An 18,485-nucleotide genomic window follows, 5' to 3' on the forward strand; every position below is an offset into this window, starting at 1 on the left:
CAGAGGCCACTGGGCGGCACAGTGGCACAGCGGTAGAGTTGCTACCTTACAGCACTTGCAGCGCCGGAGACCATGTTCGATCCCGACCATGGGTGCTGTCTGTACGGAGTTTGTACGTTTTCCCCGTGACCACGTGGGTTTTCTCTGTGATCTTCGGTTTCCTCCCACGCTCCGAAGACATACAGGTTTGTAGGTTAATTGGCTTGGGTTTGTATATTCGGTATAAGTGTAAATTATCACTAGTATGTCAAGGCATGAATTAATGTGTAGGGATGGCTGGTCAGTGCGATGGGCCAAAGGGGCTATTTCCGCACTGTATCTCTAAACTAAACTAAAAAGCTAAACTAAATTTACCTACAAATCCACCCGTCTTTGGGATGTGGCAGGAAACCAGAGCAACTAGAGGAAACCCACGACATCACAGGGTGTACTCTGTACAGACAGCGCCCGAGGTCGGAATTGAACCAGGTCTCAGTGAACCCTGTGAGGCAGCAGCTCCACCAGCTGTGCCACTGTGCCATCCAAAGCCAAGATTGATATGATCTTGGCTTCAACATCACATTCTCACCCTCAAGACCTCTGGTTCTTATTTGAAAATCTAATTTTGTAATGACAATTGAAAACAGAAAGCAGTGCGTGGGCTTAATTACTCACTTTAGAAGCGAGCGTATGCAGTCTCTACGGTCAATTTACATGTAAAATATAGGAACATTAGAAACTATTGCATGTGAAATAATTGTCTCTTTTTTAAGAGGCCTTGCCTCTGATTTCCTGCCTCAGTGTTAATTCTACACTAATCCTCTCCCACATCCATCAACATGCCCACTTGCAACCCGTCATTTACCATCACTGCTTCCCCTCTGTGTTGAGTGTCATTGGATTGATAGCTCTTTGCTCATCATGTTATCGCCATAGTAACCGCCTCCATGCACTCTAATCACAGCATCAAATTTGAGTGACGTGATAATTTCAAGGCTGATACTGGAATTACAAATGAGGCAACATTTTTTTTCTTCCTTCTATTTCCAAAGTATGGGCATCTGTTCCAAAGCTTTTGTGAACAACACAGTGGAAAGAACAAATGCCAATTCATACTCTTACTGCTTTCTTTGGTGCTTGGCTGCTCTGAGCAGTGCCATTGACGACATGTAACTTCACGACAAGCCGTGGTTGTAAATGACATGAATGGAGATATCCTGTTTCAGATGAGAAATTTCCGATAACGCCATCACTCAAGTGATCCGATTCCTAATCTCTGTACGTAACTGGGAAGGATGCAGGAGGTATACTGAGCTCTGTGATTTATTTAAAAATCCTTTTGTCTCAAAACGATTATTTTGTTTTCTGTCAGTCTCCCAAAAGTTGTCGATCTAACAGATTTGCTTCTTGTTCACTGTTATCGCCATACTAGGATTTGTTTTGTGGATTGTTTTTGAAAGTGCCTCCCCCTCCCCTGCCTCCTGGGGGTTGCTGTGTGCAGTGCTGCTGATCCTGTTTGTCTGGGAATGATGCTGGTTAGCAGAGAGGGGCAGGATTAAGCTTGTAGTAATTGTTATGGGAGGGGGGGAAATAATCTAAACTTGTGTCGCCCAGGTCAAATTTCAGAGGTTCTACATCTGATTGGATGTCTGATGTTGTTTGCCTTCTGGACTGATGCAACATCTGTATGAGATGAAAGCCTAGTTATAAAAAAGCATAGTTAATTTCACAAGGGAATGTTTAATACTCTTGGGGACATTAACCCTCCAGCTCTTTCCAAGCATTTCACTGCCCCTGTACTGTTATGTACAGAGACTTGCACACACTTGGTGGCTTATTATAAATGGGTAGACAGCAACATCTACTAAAGAATGTGCTGAGGCAAACTTTGGGGTCAGCAGATTTGAACATTTATCGATTGATTGCTGTGTGTCAGTGGGCAGGCTGGTATAATGCGACAGGAACCTCTGGCACAGTGATGAATTTAAATACAGTTGTATGAGCTGGAGGATGAGCTAAGTGGAGGAGGAAACGTATAGGGTGGCTCAGCTGGTAGATCTGTTGCCTTGCAGTGCCACAGACCTGGGTTCAATCCTGGCCTTGGGTGCTATCGGTGTGGAGTCGGTATGTTCTCCTTATGACTGCATGGGTTTCCTCCAGGTCCTCTGGCTTCCTCTCACATCCCAAAGATGTGCAAGTTTGTAGGTTAATTGGCCTCTGTAAATTGCCCCCTAGTTTGAAAGGAATGGGATAACATGGAAGTAGTATGGTCGGGGTGGACTCAGTGGGCCAAAGGGCCTGTTTCCATGCTGTATCTCTAAATTAAAACGAAACATTATGCTGTACATTTCTTGATAATGTGCAGCAAATAAGCAAGCCTTCTGACCTGCCTTCTTTCCCTCTATTTGTGTGCACTTGAGCTTCCTCCTGTGTTTCCATACCTGCCTTATAACCCCTTCTCCCTAAAATGTAAAAAAAAATTTGCGTGCAATCCTGTCAAATGAAGTCCTACTGTATGGGAGTACAATGAAGCTGTTCACAAATATAAGAAATACCAGAGAAAAATAGCAGAGTGAAGAATCTAGCTTTGCAGCATTATAGCATTACACATAGAGAAGTAGTCACACATATGCATTGAGGTAGATTGGACGATTGTGACTACACTCTAGTTTATGGGAGGACTGTTCTGTAGTCTAATAACTCGGGCACAGTTCCTGAATCTAGTGGTACACGCTTTCAAACTTTTATTTCATCTGCCCAACAGGAGAGGGGAGAAGAGAGAATGACCATTGATTCTATCTAATCTTCACGCTGCCTTGGAGTTATATTGGCTGCATTCCTGAGGTAGCGTGAAGTGTAGATGGAGATAATGGTGAGTAGTTGGTGCTGCTCATATGATTTTTTTTTTTCACTTGCCACATGAGGCAGATGACGTTGATTCTCCCTTTTAATAGGAATCCACATATTATTTGGGAGGAGAGGGTTGAAGAGGATCATTGAGATGACCACCAGCAGCAGACAGTAGGATTGCTCCTCTGTAATTACCCACACCCAACACATCTCTGAAGAAGGGTCTTGATCTGAAATGTCACCCATTCCTTCTCTCCAGAAATGCTGTCTGTCCCGCTGAGTTACTCCAGCATTTTGTGTCTACGGTTTAAACCAGCATCTGCAGTTCCTTCCGACACATCTTCCTTCCTTCCATGTGGTCTCAAAATAGTGCCTGTCACATTTAAACATTATTCACTTATCATGTATCTGTACACTGTGAATGGCTCGATTGTAAACACATATTGTCTTGTAGCTGACTGGTTAACACGCAACAAAAGCTTCCCACTGTACCTCGGTACATGTGACAATAAACTAAACTGAAACTGAAAATGATGTGTTCACCATGTGGGATAGACCATCAATCCCATTGCCTTCGGTCTGGAACACATCAAGTTGCCCAATTACCATGGTGTGCCAACGGCAGACAGCATCAGGCGGGCGACTGGAACTTTTCCTGAGATTTTCTGGGGCAACCTTAGGGTGGTCAGTTGTAGTCTATAAGCAGCTGTGGTGCTCGGGGAGAAAGATGATCGGAGGATAGTTGCTGGAGCTTGGAGAAGGAAAGTGATTCGCTTGACTGCAAGCAATTTGGGAGAAGGTTGACCATCAAGAAGAGCAGCTTGGAGAAACGGAAGGACATTTTGAGAAAGGTTTTGTGGGAGCCGGAGGCTGAGAGAAAGTCGGGAACCGAGAGATGAGGATTTGCTGCATTACACTGTGCTCGGCCCTGCTCTTCTCGAATACAAAAAGCTTGGCTAAGTAGGCCGGGTAGTCACTGCTTCATTTTTAGTTTCCAAATGTTTCATTATTTTTTCCTTTAGTTTGATTGTAACATTTTTCTTCCCACTTATGTTAAGCTGCCCATTCTTTTAATTTACTACATGTTTTAAGATCATTGTTAGATGAGAATAGGTGTTAGTTATCCATCAGTCGTCTGGAACAGAGCCATTTGTTTTTAATAAGTTATTAGATATTTCTAATATTGCCTTTGCTGTCTCTTCCCCGGATTTGTTTAAGCAGTTAATCTGCTGAGTTCGATTAGATTTTTCAGTGCGTTTGTGAGACTTTGCCTTTGCCTTCTTGTCTCCTTTGTAAATTCTGAATCATGCATTATTCCATTCCCTTCCTGCTGCTTGAGATTCTATCAAGTCTACCGCTCAGTATTTCTTGTCCTTTTCCTTTTGATTATATTTCATACTTGTCACTTATTATTGCACTCTCCTCCACTGTACTTGTTGCATGCCTCTTTTCTTACCCTCAGCTTTTCCTTTAAGGGGTCTCATAAGTGTCACCTAGTGCTAAAGAAGTGCCTTCGGCCCAACTTGTCCATGCCGACCAAGATGCCTCATCTAAGTTAGTCCCTGCATTTGGCCTTTTTACCTGTAAACGTTTCCTATTCATGGACCTGTCTATGGGTCTTTTAAATGCTTTTACAGTACCTGGCTCAACGATGTCCACTGGCAGCTCGTTCCATATGCCTAATAAACTCTTGAGTGAAAAGTTGCCCCTCAAGTTCTTATTAAATCTTGCCCCTCTCTCCAAACATATGCCCTCTAATTCCAGTACCCTGGATAAAAGACTCTGTGCATTCACCATTTTATTCCCCTCATGAGTTTATACATCTCCAAAAGATCACCCATCAGCCTTCTGTGCTCCAAGGAAGAAATTCCTGGCCTGCCTAACCTCTCCCTGTAGCTCTGCCTTGTGTCCTAGCAACATCCCTGTAAATCTTCTCTGCACTCTTTCCAGCTTAATGACATCCTCCTTACAGCAGGGTACCAAAACTGAACGAAATACTCCAAATGCAGCCTCACCAATGCCTTGTACAACTGTAACACGACCTATACACCATTCCCTGACTGATGAAGGCCAATGTACCAAAAGCCCTCTTTACCACTATCTACCTTTGACGCCACTTTCAAGGAACTAAGTACCTTTACTCCTCGGTCCCTCTGCTCTATGATACTCCCCAGTGCCCCACCATTCACTGTGAATGTCTTGTCCTGGTTTGACTTCCAAAATGCAACACCAGGCAATTATCTGCACTAAACTCCATTAACCATTCCTCAGCCCACTTGCTCAGCTGATGAAGATCATGCTGTAATTGTTGATAACCATCTTCACTGTCTGTGGCACCACCTACTTTCGAAACATCTGCAGACTTACTAATTATTCCGTGTACATTCTCATCCAAAACGTTGGTAGAAACCACAATGGGCCCAGCACCAATCCCTGAGGCACACCAATTGTCGCAAGCCAATTCTGTATCCAGCACAAATAATGCATAATTCAGAATGTACAAGTGTTTAGTCAGTTATAGTTTTTCTACAGAATATATATTTCAAGCATATCTAAAGTGTTTCCAATTGCTTTCCTGCATCATTATTCACTAATTTAGCCCATCGTATTTTCCCAAGTGCCATTGTAGCCCTTTCTATTGGTGTTCTTGCTTGTTCATTTGCTCGATCCAGTTCCCTCCTTGCCTGCTTTGCATGGTAGGCTATAAACAAGTGTGGTGCATATAACTGGAGCTCTATTTTGTTTTCAGTGTTATGTAACACCACTCACCAGTTAGCTACTCTTGGTAGTTTTATCGAGCCTGCATGTATTTCCCTCTGTCTACATGAATTTTATTTATTGTAGTGAAAGCTATAATGTTTTTTTGTAATTTGTTAAGTATGACTAAATCATCTCCCTTTTCTCTCTGGAATATATTATGCCATGCACCATTTAATTTCAAATCCTGTTTTGTTTTTTTACTGTAGCCCTATATCGGTCATTCATGATAAAATTAACTCCATGTACTGTGCCGTTGTCTCCGATTTCTTGTTTGCTGTAGATACTTGAATGCTGCTATGGTGTTTAACAGGGTTCTCAATAGCATTTGTATTTGCTCTATTTTTATCAATATTTTACACTATTCTATAACTCCGTATTCCCCAGGCACTTGCAATTGCCTTTAGTTCTGCTGGGTGTAACTGTTTACTCAGAGCTGGAAATGTGAGTGGTTAAAGGAAGAGAAAAGTTTATTTGAAGGGAGAAGTGAGCAACTTAATAGTTCTAATAAAATGGGAAGGACTACGCTGGCTGCTTTTGTCTTCTCTCACACAGCACCCATGACCTGAAGAATTGAATTTAGGGGCCAGGTTTATGGTGAACCCAGTTAAAAGTAATTTGTGCTGTTTTAGTGCATATGTTAAGAAAGCCGCAGGGGTAATTTATGGGTAAATGTTTACAAAGATGATGCCAGGAATAAGATACTGAGGGGGGAGAAGAAAGGGGAGAGGGAGCCACTTGCCCCGGCCCCGGACGGCCAGAGCGACCGTTGGGTGCGAACCTTTCCTGCAGCGGCAGCTCGACGGCAACGGCCGTTGCTTTGCAGCGGCAGCAGCGCTACCCCCACGTGGGACCCAGAACAGCGACCAATCGGGCGTCAAGTGGGAGGTCGGAGCCAGTCAATCGACCCCACATGGGGGGGGGGGGCGCCAGGAGCCAATCAGTACGCGCCAGACCACATGTGGCGGGAAGGTGGTAGAGCCGATCAAATTTATTAAAGTTTAAAAACTGATTTATTAAAGTTTAAAAAGTGAATAACTTTTAAAATATAACAACCATTTGAACCACAGGCCAATGGTGAGTATGGTGGGCCTAAAATTGTTGCACTATCATGTACCGTTTTGGATGTATTTCAGAAACGAACTAATATACAAGATGAGAGTTTTAGTCATATATATATATATATATAAATAAAGTATAGATGATGGAAGATGTTATACATTTGAGCGAATAAATATATCTTTAAGCTAATGATTAATAATTCAATAGTTGCACAATAATGTTGTCCGATTGTGTTCATTCATTGTTTAGTTCTTAAATAGCTTTTGTTTACGATGCTCAAGATTATATGCATTTTAGGATTAGTTTATCTTTTAAAATATCTACTGCTGATGCGAACACTCTTTTTAAACAGGCTGCCTTGAGTACGCGACATCTAACCTCAAACTCGCCAACAACCCTTCCTCGCAAGACAGGCGACCGATTTATACCAACGAGAGCGAGTTCCAACTGGAGCATCAACTTCCATACCATCAATGTAAAATAATAATCGCTATGATTGTAGACTAATAGTAGCTGTTGTCACCTTCTCCCAAATCCTTTATAAACTAATGATGAGGTTTACTGTCAAATAGGACTGATATTTGGGTATTTTGAGGGGAAAAATATTTCTGTGTCGGGTTGTGGACACGTTGAGCATGGCTGTGAAATGCATCTTGTGGTAAATGTGGGAGGTGCCTTATTCACACCAGTGCACTGAGGAGCTTTGAGTATCTTGTTACTCTTGGGGAAAAATTAAATGAACTGGGAATATTCAGCTGAACAACGACAGATGGAACTTTCAACGGACAATAAGGAATTTTCCATTTGTTGATGATTATTTGTAGTTGGAAAATTGCTGTAAGCACATGCAAGAATTTGCCATTAACTGCTACCTCTGAAGACCCAACTTGTTCAATGTCTTGTTTTAAAAAAAAACTTTATTTTATTTTTCCACCAGATTTCTTTTTTTTTGGAGAGAGTTAAAGTATTAAGTCCTGGTGAGTTTAAATGAAGTGCAGGAAACGTCACCTACTGCGTCAAATGGCAATCCATCAATTCCTCGACATAAGATAGACACAAAAAGCTGGAGTAACTCAGCGGGACAGGCAGCATCTCTAGAGAGAAGGAATGGGGTGACGTTTCGGGTCAAGACCCTTCTTCAGACTGATCAAGAAGGTTCTCGACCCGAAACGTCACCCATTCCTTCTCTCCAGAGATGCTGCCTGTCCTGTTGAGTTACTCGAGGTTTTTGTGTCTATGTTCTGTTTAAATCAGCATCTGCAGTTCCTTCTTACACAATTCCACTGCATAGATTGTGGGAATTTCCTGTGTCCCATGTTCATATTTAACATATCTGGGAAGGTGCAGAGAGAGGTTAGGTACCCTAGAAAATGTTGGGCAGGCAAGGGAAGAAACACGTTGTCCTATCGCCCATTGCGAAGGTTACCAGGGAAAGACATTCACATGTTCATCAAAACATCTGATCCCTTAAATATAATTGCAACCTTGTAACAAATACTTTAATCCATTCGTAATTACATTCTGGTATTAGCAGTACTGTGTTAATGATACATGTGGAGAGAAAATGTTCATTCAGTAGAGACTTTGCTGTATTTTTGGTCTTTATCAGGAAAATGGAAAATCCCCGAACCAGAATCGAAAAACAAAAGAAGCAAATTCTGACAATGGGAAAGGTACAGTACATGTCTATGTTGTTGTCACCTTGTTGAACTTGAATGTCTCTTTACATTGGGTGTTGCTGTTTGCTTATTGTCAGGACGTAAGAGGACTTTGTGATATAATGACCTAGAGTACACTATGACCTGCCCAATGTCCTGGTATTGTGCCAGCATTTATCGATTTGAATAGAGAAAGGTTTATCATTGACTGGAATCTATTGCATGCCATTGTTTGATCTTCTGAATTTTGGAAGATAGAAGGTTAATTTGTCAAGTGGGAAATAATTCTGATTGGAGAAACTAAGAATATTATAGCAGGTAAATGAACCATTAGTCTAGCAAAGCTGCCATGATTTTCACATTCAATTAACTCCCAGACTTCTGTATGGTTTGTATAACCTTTTACAACTTCTTAAAACTTGGGTCTACTTTTCTTAATTTAGGAAATTTAGGTACTCTGTGTCAATTATGATGTCATAACCATACAGCACAGAAAGAGGCCTTTTGGCCCAGGAAGTCCATGCTGTCCGCATTGCTAAAGAAAATGCATATCTTATCACCTTCAGTGGAGGTCACAAAAGTAGTTTCCTCTCCAATTATTTTCAAGCTGTTCGTCTTTCCAGAAAGCGATCTGGCACAATCCTGTTACTTATATAAGCAGAGAGGGTGACCGTTCCTCAAACATTCAGTGATGGCAAGACCAGAACAATTGAATTGTCCACTTGAATGCCAGTGGTTGTGGGAGCTCAGATGCTTCCTTCATTTTGTGGAAGTCGTTGTCCCCATGTGATCCGAAGGTTTATAAGGGGGATCTGCAGGTGCATTACATAGTGTGGTTGGTAACCTCGGGAACAATATGTGGAGCATGCTGGCACCGGGAGAAAGCTGAGCATACAGGAAAGACGAGCACAGACAGTATTGTAGCTTTGTTTCAGGCCACGTTCTTGCTATGCATGGCATTACTGGAGATACCATCATAGATATTTATCAATCTCCCAGTTAGGCCACCTCTTCCCGGATTTCAGTCATAATAGTGGGTTTGGTACAATTGGATTCTTGATAGTTAATTGAAAAGTCCATTCTTCATTTGCATCTTTAATTTTTCTACAGTTATGTTTGTGCTTTATTCTGTATAGAACTGTACAGCACAGGATCAAACCCTTCAGCCCACAATGTCTGAGCATGATGCCAAGAAAACTTAATCTCATCTGCCTGCACATGACCTACATCCCTTCATTCTCTGTATTCTGTGTATAATCTTGGTTTCACTCCTTCCCTTATGTTTCACTCCTTCCATTCCATGTTTGTGGTGTAATTTCTAAATCCAGCTTATCATTCAATGTTAGTGCTGGTAATTTGGTACTTTAGTTAATGTAGTACCTTTCTGTGAGCTTTGTATCCTTCACCATCTCTGACTTGCGAGCAATTGGTAATTTGAAGGAAGCTTTTGCTTCTTATGCCCCTTGCCATGACTTATAACTTGCCCTCTGGCAGGCTGGTTTGATAAAGCAGAATCATTTGGCTTTTTTGTCTCTTTTTACCCTAACTTTCTAGTGGGGGGGGGGGGTTGTAGTCCTTACTGATTTCCCCCTGGATCGGTTGTGCAAATAAAACACCTTTTTTTTTTCATTTTGGTTAACTCTCCCCTAACTCAGCATTTATGAATCAATGTAATTAAAGAGTTCATTAGACATTCCGTATCTGGCAACTGGAACTTTAGTTTAGAGATACAGCGTGGAAACAGGCCCTTTGGCCCACCGAATCCATGCTGACCAGTGATCCCCATTCACAAGCAGTATCTTGCACACTAGGTATAATTTGCAATTTTTTCAGTAGCCAAATTAACCTACAAACCTACGAGCGTGGGAGGAAACCGGAGCATCCGGGGAAAACCCATGCTCTCACGGGAAGAATGTACAGACTCCATACAGACAGCACCCGTAGCCAGGATCAAACCTGGGTCTCTGGTGCTGTAAGGCAGCGACTCTATGTGGTGCATAAACCTCTGTAATTTAGTAACCTGGCTGCTAAATATGGGGAAGATCATGGAAAAGCCTGATCTATCCATGTGGGAGTTGCTGAATAATGCTCATCATGCCAACATTAGCTAAATCTCTCTGCCAGCCCAGCCCAAATATTATATTATTTACAGCATGTGGTCCTGATGCTGGCAAATGGGATTAGTGTGGATTGACAAAAAGATCACTATAAACATGGTGAACCAAAGGGCCCGTTTCTGTGCTATACAACTTCATGACTCTATAACTCAGTTGGGAGGATTCTCCCATCTCGGTCAGCAGGTTATGTATTCAAATCCTACTCTGGAGGTTTGAATACAATTTCTAGGTAGTACTAATGGAATTCATAACTGACATGGATGCCACCTTTTGAATGAATGTTAATCCAAGTCCCACCTTGCCTCCCAAAACATCCATGAGATTTTTGAGGAAGTTTGAGTGACCTAATGACCTGACCTATGTTTACCTTTGTCAACATCACCAATAGATTATACACTAATTGTTTACTGCTATCGGTTTGAACTCGCGCTGAGAAGAATGGAGTCCTGATTTTCTTTCAGTCGTGGTTTATGTTACCAGGGGAGAGATTCGCCATTGTGTTTAGATATTGATTCCAAGTGGTGAATGAATTAACATGATGGTTTGACATAAGATGAGTTGCTGTTCTCCATGGCGATAACAGGGTAGTGGCATTGCTGTAATGAGAATTTCTTCCCCATCGGCAGATGGCGTGGCATATGCGGCCTTACTAAAGAACGAGTTACTGGGAGCAGGCATTGAGAAAGTAAGTGACCCACAAACTGAAGATCGGAGATTCCAAATGCCAATGCAGGAACGACGCAATCTATTCAGAGTAAGTGAGCAAAGTGTTCGATAATTCCATTATTTATAGACTGGCTAAATTAGCCCCTTTGTCTCTGGTCAGCCAAATTGTACTGTGCAAAATTAGAAGATGTTTTCCTGAATTGTATTATTAAACATGACAGCTTTACAGCCAGAGCTGTACCAGACAGCTGGCACTGGTTCTTAAACAGTCACCCTGTTGATGAATTATCTGCCCCGCCAGCCTTTTCTGTTCAATTCTGTTGCATCCACAATATGTTCTGGACTGCAAGTGACATCTTTTTTGATTGGCTTCCAAGCTACGTGTATGTTTCTTTTAATACTAAGACTGCCATTCATTCCAATGCTTCTAAATGCAGCATCTACAAATAACTACATCTGCCTGCACATTTTTTCTTTCTTTGCTGCTGTGATAGAAGATTGTCGACCCATGAGCAAAATAAAATAAAGTGCTGGAGGAACTCAGTGGGTTAGGGAGCAGCTGTGAAGGGAATGGGGCAGGTGACATTTTGGGTCGTGACCCTTCTTCAAACTGAGGGCAAAGGGAAGAAAGATGGAAGTGAGAGATGGGGGTGGGCCACAGCCTGGCAAGTGATAGTTGGATGCGCTGTGGTGAGTCCAGGTCAGAACGTGCTCGAAGGGCAGGAGAGCGCAGGATTCACAGAGGGGGAGCAGTGAAACAGTGAGAAAGGGTCTCTCAGAACTCCCATCAGACATTTTGGGTCAGGACATTTCTGCAGATTAATGGTGTATTCATGCCTCCCTGAAAGATGGGTAAATATTAGTGAGTGACACAGTTGCACAGCCGGTAGAGCCGCTGCCTAACAGCGCCAGTATCCCAGGGTCAACTCTGACCTCGGGTGCTGTTTGTGATCATTTTGCATGTTCTCCCTGTGACTGCACCCTCCCGATGCTCCACTTTACCCAGATGTGGGTTTATAGGTTAATTGGTCTGTAAATTGTCCCTAGTGTGTAAGGTGTAGGTGCAAAAGTGAGAAAACAAACTAGTGTGAACAGGTGATCAGCAGTCAGCATGGACTCGGTGGGCTGAGGGGCCAGTTTCCTTGCTGTATGTTTAATCAGTGAGAAACCCTAGGTGAGCAAGTTAATGTCTCATTGCCTGAGATTTCTCCTTCAGATCAGTTTGGTGTAAAGTTCAGGTGAATTTCTGTTACCTTTTTGAAGAGGAACCAACAATTTACCCAATGTCCCAAGAAACACTCTTCCCTCTGTTTATGGCATCAGAATTAGATTAATCAACTCTTGCTCTCATTGTTTAGTTTATAGATACAGCATGGAAACAGGCCCTTCGGCCCACCAGTACCATGCTGACCAGTGATCACCCGTACACTAGTTCTATCCTGGACAATTCCCAGAAGCCAATTAACCTACAAACCCACACGTCTTTGGAATGGTGCAAATTGTGCCAGAAGGTTAAATTGATTGAAAAGTAATTTGCTATATACTAGTTACTGGTGTGATGCCATGAGATCCCACTTCTCTCGTTGACTTATTCTCCTATGGATATTTAATTTCCAAATGATGAAGATGCATCCAGCAGACTCCAGATTCTCACAGATCAGCATTGGGGAGTTTCCTGGCTTCTTTGCCTACATTCTTGTGTACTTGCTCTTTTCCTGGTTTTGAAACACTTTTGGAAGGTTTTGATCTTAAGATATAACACAAAATTCCAATTACCACTGAATCCTTTTATCTGAATAAAATGCTGATTTGCATCTGTGTATTTAAGATTAGTGCGAAGAAAGACAAAGTGGCCTAATATTTTTAATTATTTATTGATGAATTTAGATGGTTCATTAAGATGGCATAAACCATTATTCATTCTATTATTCATTAATGATTCATTTTATTGTTAAATGTTTACCTTGTGCAAGGATTTCACTTGTCAGTACTTAATTCTGCTTCATTATGTGTTGCTCATGGCAATAGCACGTGACTTTCAATCGAGCTTTAATCAGTGTACTGCATTATTTTGCAGTATGCCTTGAGCACAAAGAGATCTACTACTGAAAGTGGGAATGAGATTTCACCGTATTCATTATCCCCTGTCAGTAATAAAAGGTAGGTTACGAGCATTATTGACTCCTTGTTCAGTAATGTTTTCAAGAATAAAGACTTGTGGTTATAGATTAACTTTGAAAACAAGTGGTTTGTGCGTTCTCTCAACTAACAGCCTGATTCCAAATTCCCGTGAGCCAAACTTCCACTGCTTTTTAAATAAGCATTCGTTTTTTTAATGAGTTTCTTTAGTGGTGAAACATTCTTTTCAATTGCTGAAAATTGAATTTCTTAAACTCCTTTTAGTTGCTTCCAACATGAACAATTGTGACAAATATTTATAGCCTACAAATGAAAATGAATCTTTTTAAGATGAAGTCAGCGTTTATTGAAGTAGTTCAGCTCACCCTTGAATGCCAAGTCAGCTGGGACTGCTGCATACAAATAGTTTCCGTGTCTGATGATTAGACATGCTTATTATATATATATATGTGATTGTAGAGTCAAGGATCTCCATGTTAAAAGGAATTATTTTGCTAACACATGCAGCACTTTAAAATATTACACATTTTAAGGGAAATTTTACTGACCTATGACAGATATATTTCCTTCTCTGCTTATTATAGATCTTTATCTATATCCACTATTTCCAAAGTGCTAAATTACCAGTCTCATTCAACAGTTTCACTGTAAACGTTTCTCTTGGGCTCATTACTGGAGAGATCTCGGCAACCAACTCTGGAACATATTTATAAAATAGGTTGAACCCACTGTGATATGTTTCAAAACTAAATTTGTCGATGATTTAAAGATTCTGGTCTGAATCAACCAAGACTGAGTTTCCTTTTTTCTCCCAAGATGCAATCAGCATACCAGACCTCTTAACTAACCATAAATGTAACTTTCTGCATTCTACCCTTCTTGAACAGTCAAAAGCTATTGCGGTCACCACGGAAACCAACAAGGAAGATTTCAAAGATTCCATTTAAGGTTCTGGATGCTCCAGAATTGCAGGATGACTTTTACCTCAATCTAGTGGATTGGTCAGCAGCAAATGTCTTGAGCGTTGGTCTTGGCGCATGTGTTTACTTATGGAGTGCGTGCACCAGTCAGGTAAAGTGGAGCTTGGCTAAATTGTTAGACTTGTCATATTAACTTTCTCGTATCTTTTCACATAAAATACAGTATTTGAGCATTCAGTAGAGAAGCTTGTCCTGCTGCAAGGGGTCATATTGTGCAGCTGCTCAGCCAGCATTTCCTTAGCAACAGCAGAGGTCAGAGGTCAGCATTTCATGCCAAGATGGCTGGACGATGCAGAGGCAGTCTGAAGAAGGGTCTCGACCCGAAACGTCACCCATTCCTTTTATCCAGAGATGCTGCCCATCCCACTGAGTTACTCCAGCATTTTGTGTCTATCTTGGATGTATCTCAACCTCTCTTTTGCTGGGGTCAGTGGCATGATTGAAAAAGTGCTGGAAATAAAAACAGAGAATGCTGGAAACACTCAGCTAATCAGGCAGCATTTGTGGAAAGAGAAGCTTATTATTTTTTGTGTTTTTTTTTAGTAAGTTTGGGTGAATATTTTGTTGTCTGCCACAATGCATCTGGTCACACCAACCATGTACCATTAAAACTGCTTTGTTCAGACTCAAACTGTACCTTCCTAACAAAGATATCTGAAATTTTGTTCCTTTAGTTTCTTAAGTTTACTTTGCTTACAACTTCCACGTTACCATCTCTGTTGTCTTCACATATAATCTACCTAAAGAACTGTTGCTGAGAACTGCAGATGGAGCTGCTCTGGACTTGAATAGAGGATTCTTGCATTCACTGACAGAGGGTGCTAGCTTGCACTCGATATTTAGAGTGACACAGAAGTTTTCTGATGCAAGCCAAGGGGAAACTTTTACTTGGCTTCTCTTCACAGCCAGGCAGGTAGATTACATGATTGTGAGCATTGTTTAATTTGTCACTACGTCCTCCAACATTTCTTGAACTGCGAGCCAGAATTAAATCCTCAAAGTTTGATAAGACAAAAGAAGCTGTGATGACCTGAAATTCGTCTGGGGCAGTGGCAGTGGTGTACTTTAGGAGGGGTGAGGCAGCCAAAGCGCCGACCATCGATCACCATTTGATGGCAACACTAGATGTGGGCCATTTAATGGCAACACAAGATGGCAGCCAGGCATCACTCCAACATTCGTGGATTAGGTGCATTGTAACAGCGCCTGCAAAATTGCACCCACCAATTACTGTTGTAGTTGTGAAAGAAGGACAGCAGATGAAACCTCTGGGCTCATACTCAAACTGAATGGTGGTTTAATGTCAGTCTTGATGGCTCTGTGTTAATGTGTTGTCGAGCTCTGTTAACATCACAGCTTCTTTTGTCTTGCCAAACTTGGAAGATTCAATTCTTGCTCTCGGTCCAAGAAATGTTGGGGGACAAAATAATGTTATGTGAGTGACAAAATAAACAATGTTGCCCCCTTGAAGTCTAATATTCAAAATTGACAAGGGTGCATTACCAGCAGAACCAGGAGCAGGGGAATGAATGAAGGTACGTCTGCAGACTGGGCTTTTTTTCCAGCAGCGATTGAACTCTCTTCATGTCCAGAAACAACAGGGACTCGCCGCTGCTAATAGAGGTTCTTTAATGCATTTATTTTTATTTGTTGCTTTTTGATATTTTTTTTATCTATTTCTGTGCAACATGACCTGCTTTTGTTTCTTAAGTTCTGAATTGTCAGCCATTGCCCACAGTTTTAGGTCGAGATCTTTCTTGTCCCAACCTATATTATTAAATAGCTGGCATTGGTAGAACTGCTGTCTTGCAGCTCAAGTGATCCAGGTTTGATCCGAATCTGTGTGGACTTTGCACACTTGCTTTGCGACTCTGTGGGATCCCCCTAGGTGCTCCAGTTTCCTCCATCACCCCAAGGCTGTGCAAGTTGGTAAAGTAATTACTGTAAATTATCCCTAGTGGAGAATCAGGCTGAGGTTGATGGGCTTGTGAGAGATTAGGGGAATGAAAGGGGTGGGATTGCTCTGAGACCCGGCGTAACTAAATGCTGGTCCAAGTCAAATGCATTGCTGCAGACAACAAAATATTCACTCGTTTTGTTTATTGATCGTGCTTGATATTTTTCACTGCCCACAACAATCCTCGTGGGTCCACTTCCTTTTACGGCCTCACATTTGTGAGGAAATATGGAAATGGATATGAATTCAAACTATATTTTCCAAGCATATTTTACCATTTATTTATTTATTTGCAAACGCAATCTCCCGTATTGTATTCTTGAGACATGATACAAGAATTGAGAAGGCCTTGCATTTGGCCTGAATACATTACTGGTTCAATGAATCATGTGGCTTCTATCTAATAAAGGATTCTGGTCTTTCGGGACAATTATTCTGTAAAGGCACCCAAGCACGTCTGTTAAATTGGGGGTTGGGGAGGAAACGTTGATTTATCGAGGGGCTGGATCATGTCTTTATTTAAAGAGAAAGCAGAGTTAATTGTGTTTTACTTTTTCGTTTCCTAGGTAACAAGGCTATGTGACCTCTCCATAGACGGAGACTCTGTTACATCTGTTTGTTGGAATGAGAGGGTGAGTGTAATCAGGCGCATGGTCATTGTTTGCTGCATTCAATTCCTGTTCTGCTCACTGACCAAATGTTCAATGAGAGTAGATTTTGTGGTACAATTATTTTCTGATATTAATGTTTTTTTTCCCTCTGAAAATAATTAATATAAATATTGTGAAATATTCTGTTTAGCCCATTCACTTTAATTAATTGGCTGTGCCATGGATGATTTCCAATCTGTGCAAATGATTAATTGTCACTCAGTCACTTAAACTGCTGTCTCTGGGTTAGTTGAGCTGTGTACCTATAGAAAATGGTGATTATTTTTTAGTGAGAGAACCTGGTGTCTATTTGAATGGGCCTTTGTCCTAAAGTTGTTATTTTATTTTTAAAAGAATAGAAAACTAGAAACTTGGACTTAAATAGAAAATATGTGAGCAGTTGTGTGAGGCAGCATTAGAATGCAGATGATATTTTCATGGAATGACTTGCTGTGCACATTTTGTAATTAATGTTTAGTTTAGAGATACATTGTGGAAACAGGCTCTTTGGCCCACCAAGTCCTTCCAGATCAAAGATCACCAGTACACTAGTTCTATCCGACACACCAGGGACAATTTATAGAAGCAAATTAACCTACAAACCTGCATGTCTTTGGAATGTGGCAGAAAACCAGAACACCCAGAAAAATTCTAGTGATCACAGGGAGAATGTCCCAGCTCCATACAGACAGCACCCATAGTCAGGATTGAACCTGGGTCGCTGGCGCTGTAAGCCACCAACTCTACCACTGCACTATTGTGCTGCCCCTAATGGAATTACTGTTGACTAACTTCAATACAAAGGCCAAGGGGATACTCTAAATATAATGACCAAATGATGTGTGAGCAATTTCTGCAGGGATAGAAGATTGTGCAACGGTGTACTGAGTGTTTCTGTGAAGCATAGAGATATATTTACTTCTTCCTTTCATCCCTCCCTTCATTTTGGCGGTGCCTGATCCATTAACTTGCGTCACAATTTCTCTCTGTCCTGGTTTTCAGCCCTCATTACCAGCACCATTGCTTTGCATCTTGAATTGTGAGGAAATATGGAAATGGATATGAATTATAGGAACTTCCATCTATTGCAGTGCTACAAACAGGACCTGGTCTTTGGGTGGCAGAATGGTACAACTAGTAAACTGCTGCCTCACAACTCTATTGATTTTTGGGGTTGCTTTTGACCTGTGATGCTCTCGATGTGGAAGTTGCTTGTTCTTCCTGGGGCTGCATATGCTCCAGTCTCCTCCCATGTTACAAATATATGCTCGGTACGTTAACTGGCCATTGTAGTTTACCTTCTGTGTGTAGGCAGATTGTAGTGTCAATGGCAATGTCGGAGGATTAACTTGGATTTGGCCAAAGAACCTGTTTCTGTGCTATATTGTTATGATTGATAAGGTGAAATATTCCTTTAACATACTCAGGGGAGTTTTGTGGCTGTGGGCACCCATAAAGGATACGTACAGATCTGGGATGCAGCAGCTGGGAAGAAGCTGACCTCTCTCGATGGACATTCTGCCAGAGTTGGTGAGTACTCGCTACTTGCTGGTCAATAGTTTAAAATGGGAAATGGAAGTGTGGGAGTATAGATATCATTAGATGGTATAGACACCAACTAAAGTGACTACCAATATCTTATAATGCCCCTGAAATATTTGTGGTATGAA

The 18,485-nt window shown here is 41.5% G+C and overlaps 1 protein-coding gene across 4 annotated transcripts in view; it reads left to right on the forward strand.

Annotated features, from left to right (window-relative positions):
• Window positions 1-18,485, forward strand: part of LOC144598385 (fizzy-related protein homolog) — a 53,396-nt gene that overhangs the window by 18,450 nt on the left and 16,461 nt on the right. For all 4 annotated transcript variants that reach the window (XM_078408507.1, XM_078408504.1, XM_078408506.1 and 1 more), the window contains 7 exons: window positions 7,001-7,123; window positions 8,258-8,321; window positions 11,050-11,177; window positions 13,167-13,249; window positions 14,116-14,299; window positions 16,732-16,797; window positions 18,243-18,345. In XM_078408507.1, coding sequence (XP_078264633.1) covers window positions 7,001-7,123; window positions 8,258-8,321; window positions 11,050-11,177; window positions 13,167-13,249; window positions 14,116-14,299; window positions 16,732-16,797; window positions 18,243-18,345 — 751 coding nt within the window. The remainder of the gene's footprint in view (window positions 1-7,000; window positions 7,124-8,257; window positions 8,322-11,049; window positions 11,178-13,166; window positions 13,250-14,115; window positions 14,300-16,731; window positions 16,798-18,242; window positions 18,346-18,485) is intronic.

This window comes from Rhinoraja longicauda, chromosome 11 (assembly GCF_053455715.1).
Source record: "Rhinoraja longicauda isolate Sanriku21f chromosome 11, sRhiLon1.1, whole genome shotgun sequence".
Classification (NCBI taxonomy): Eukaryota; Metazoa; Chordata; class Chondrichthyes; order Rajiformes; family Arhynchobatidae; genus Rhinoraja; species Rhinoraja longicauda.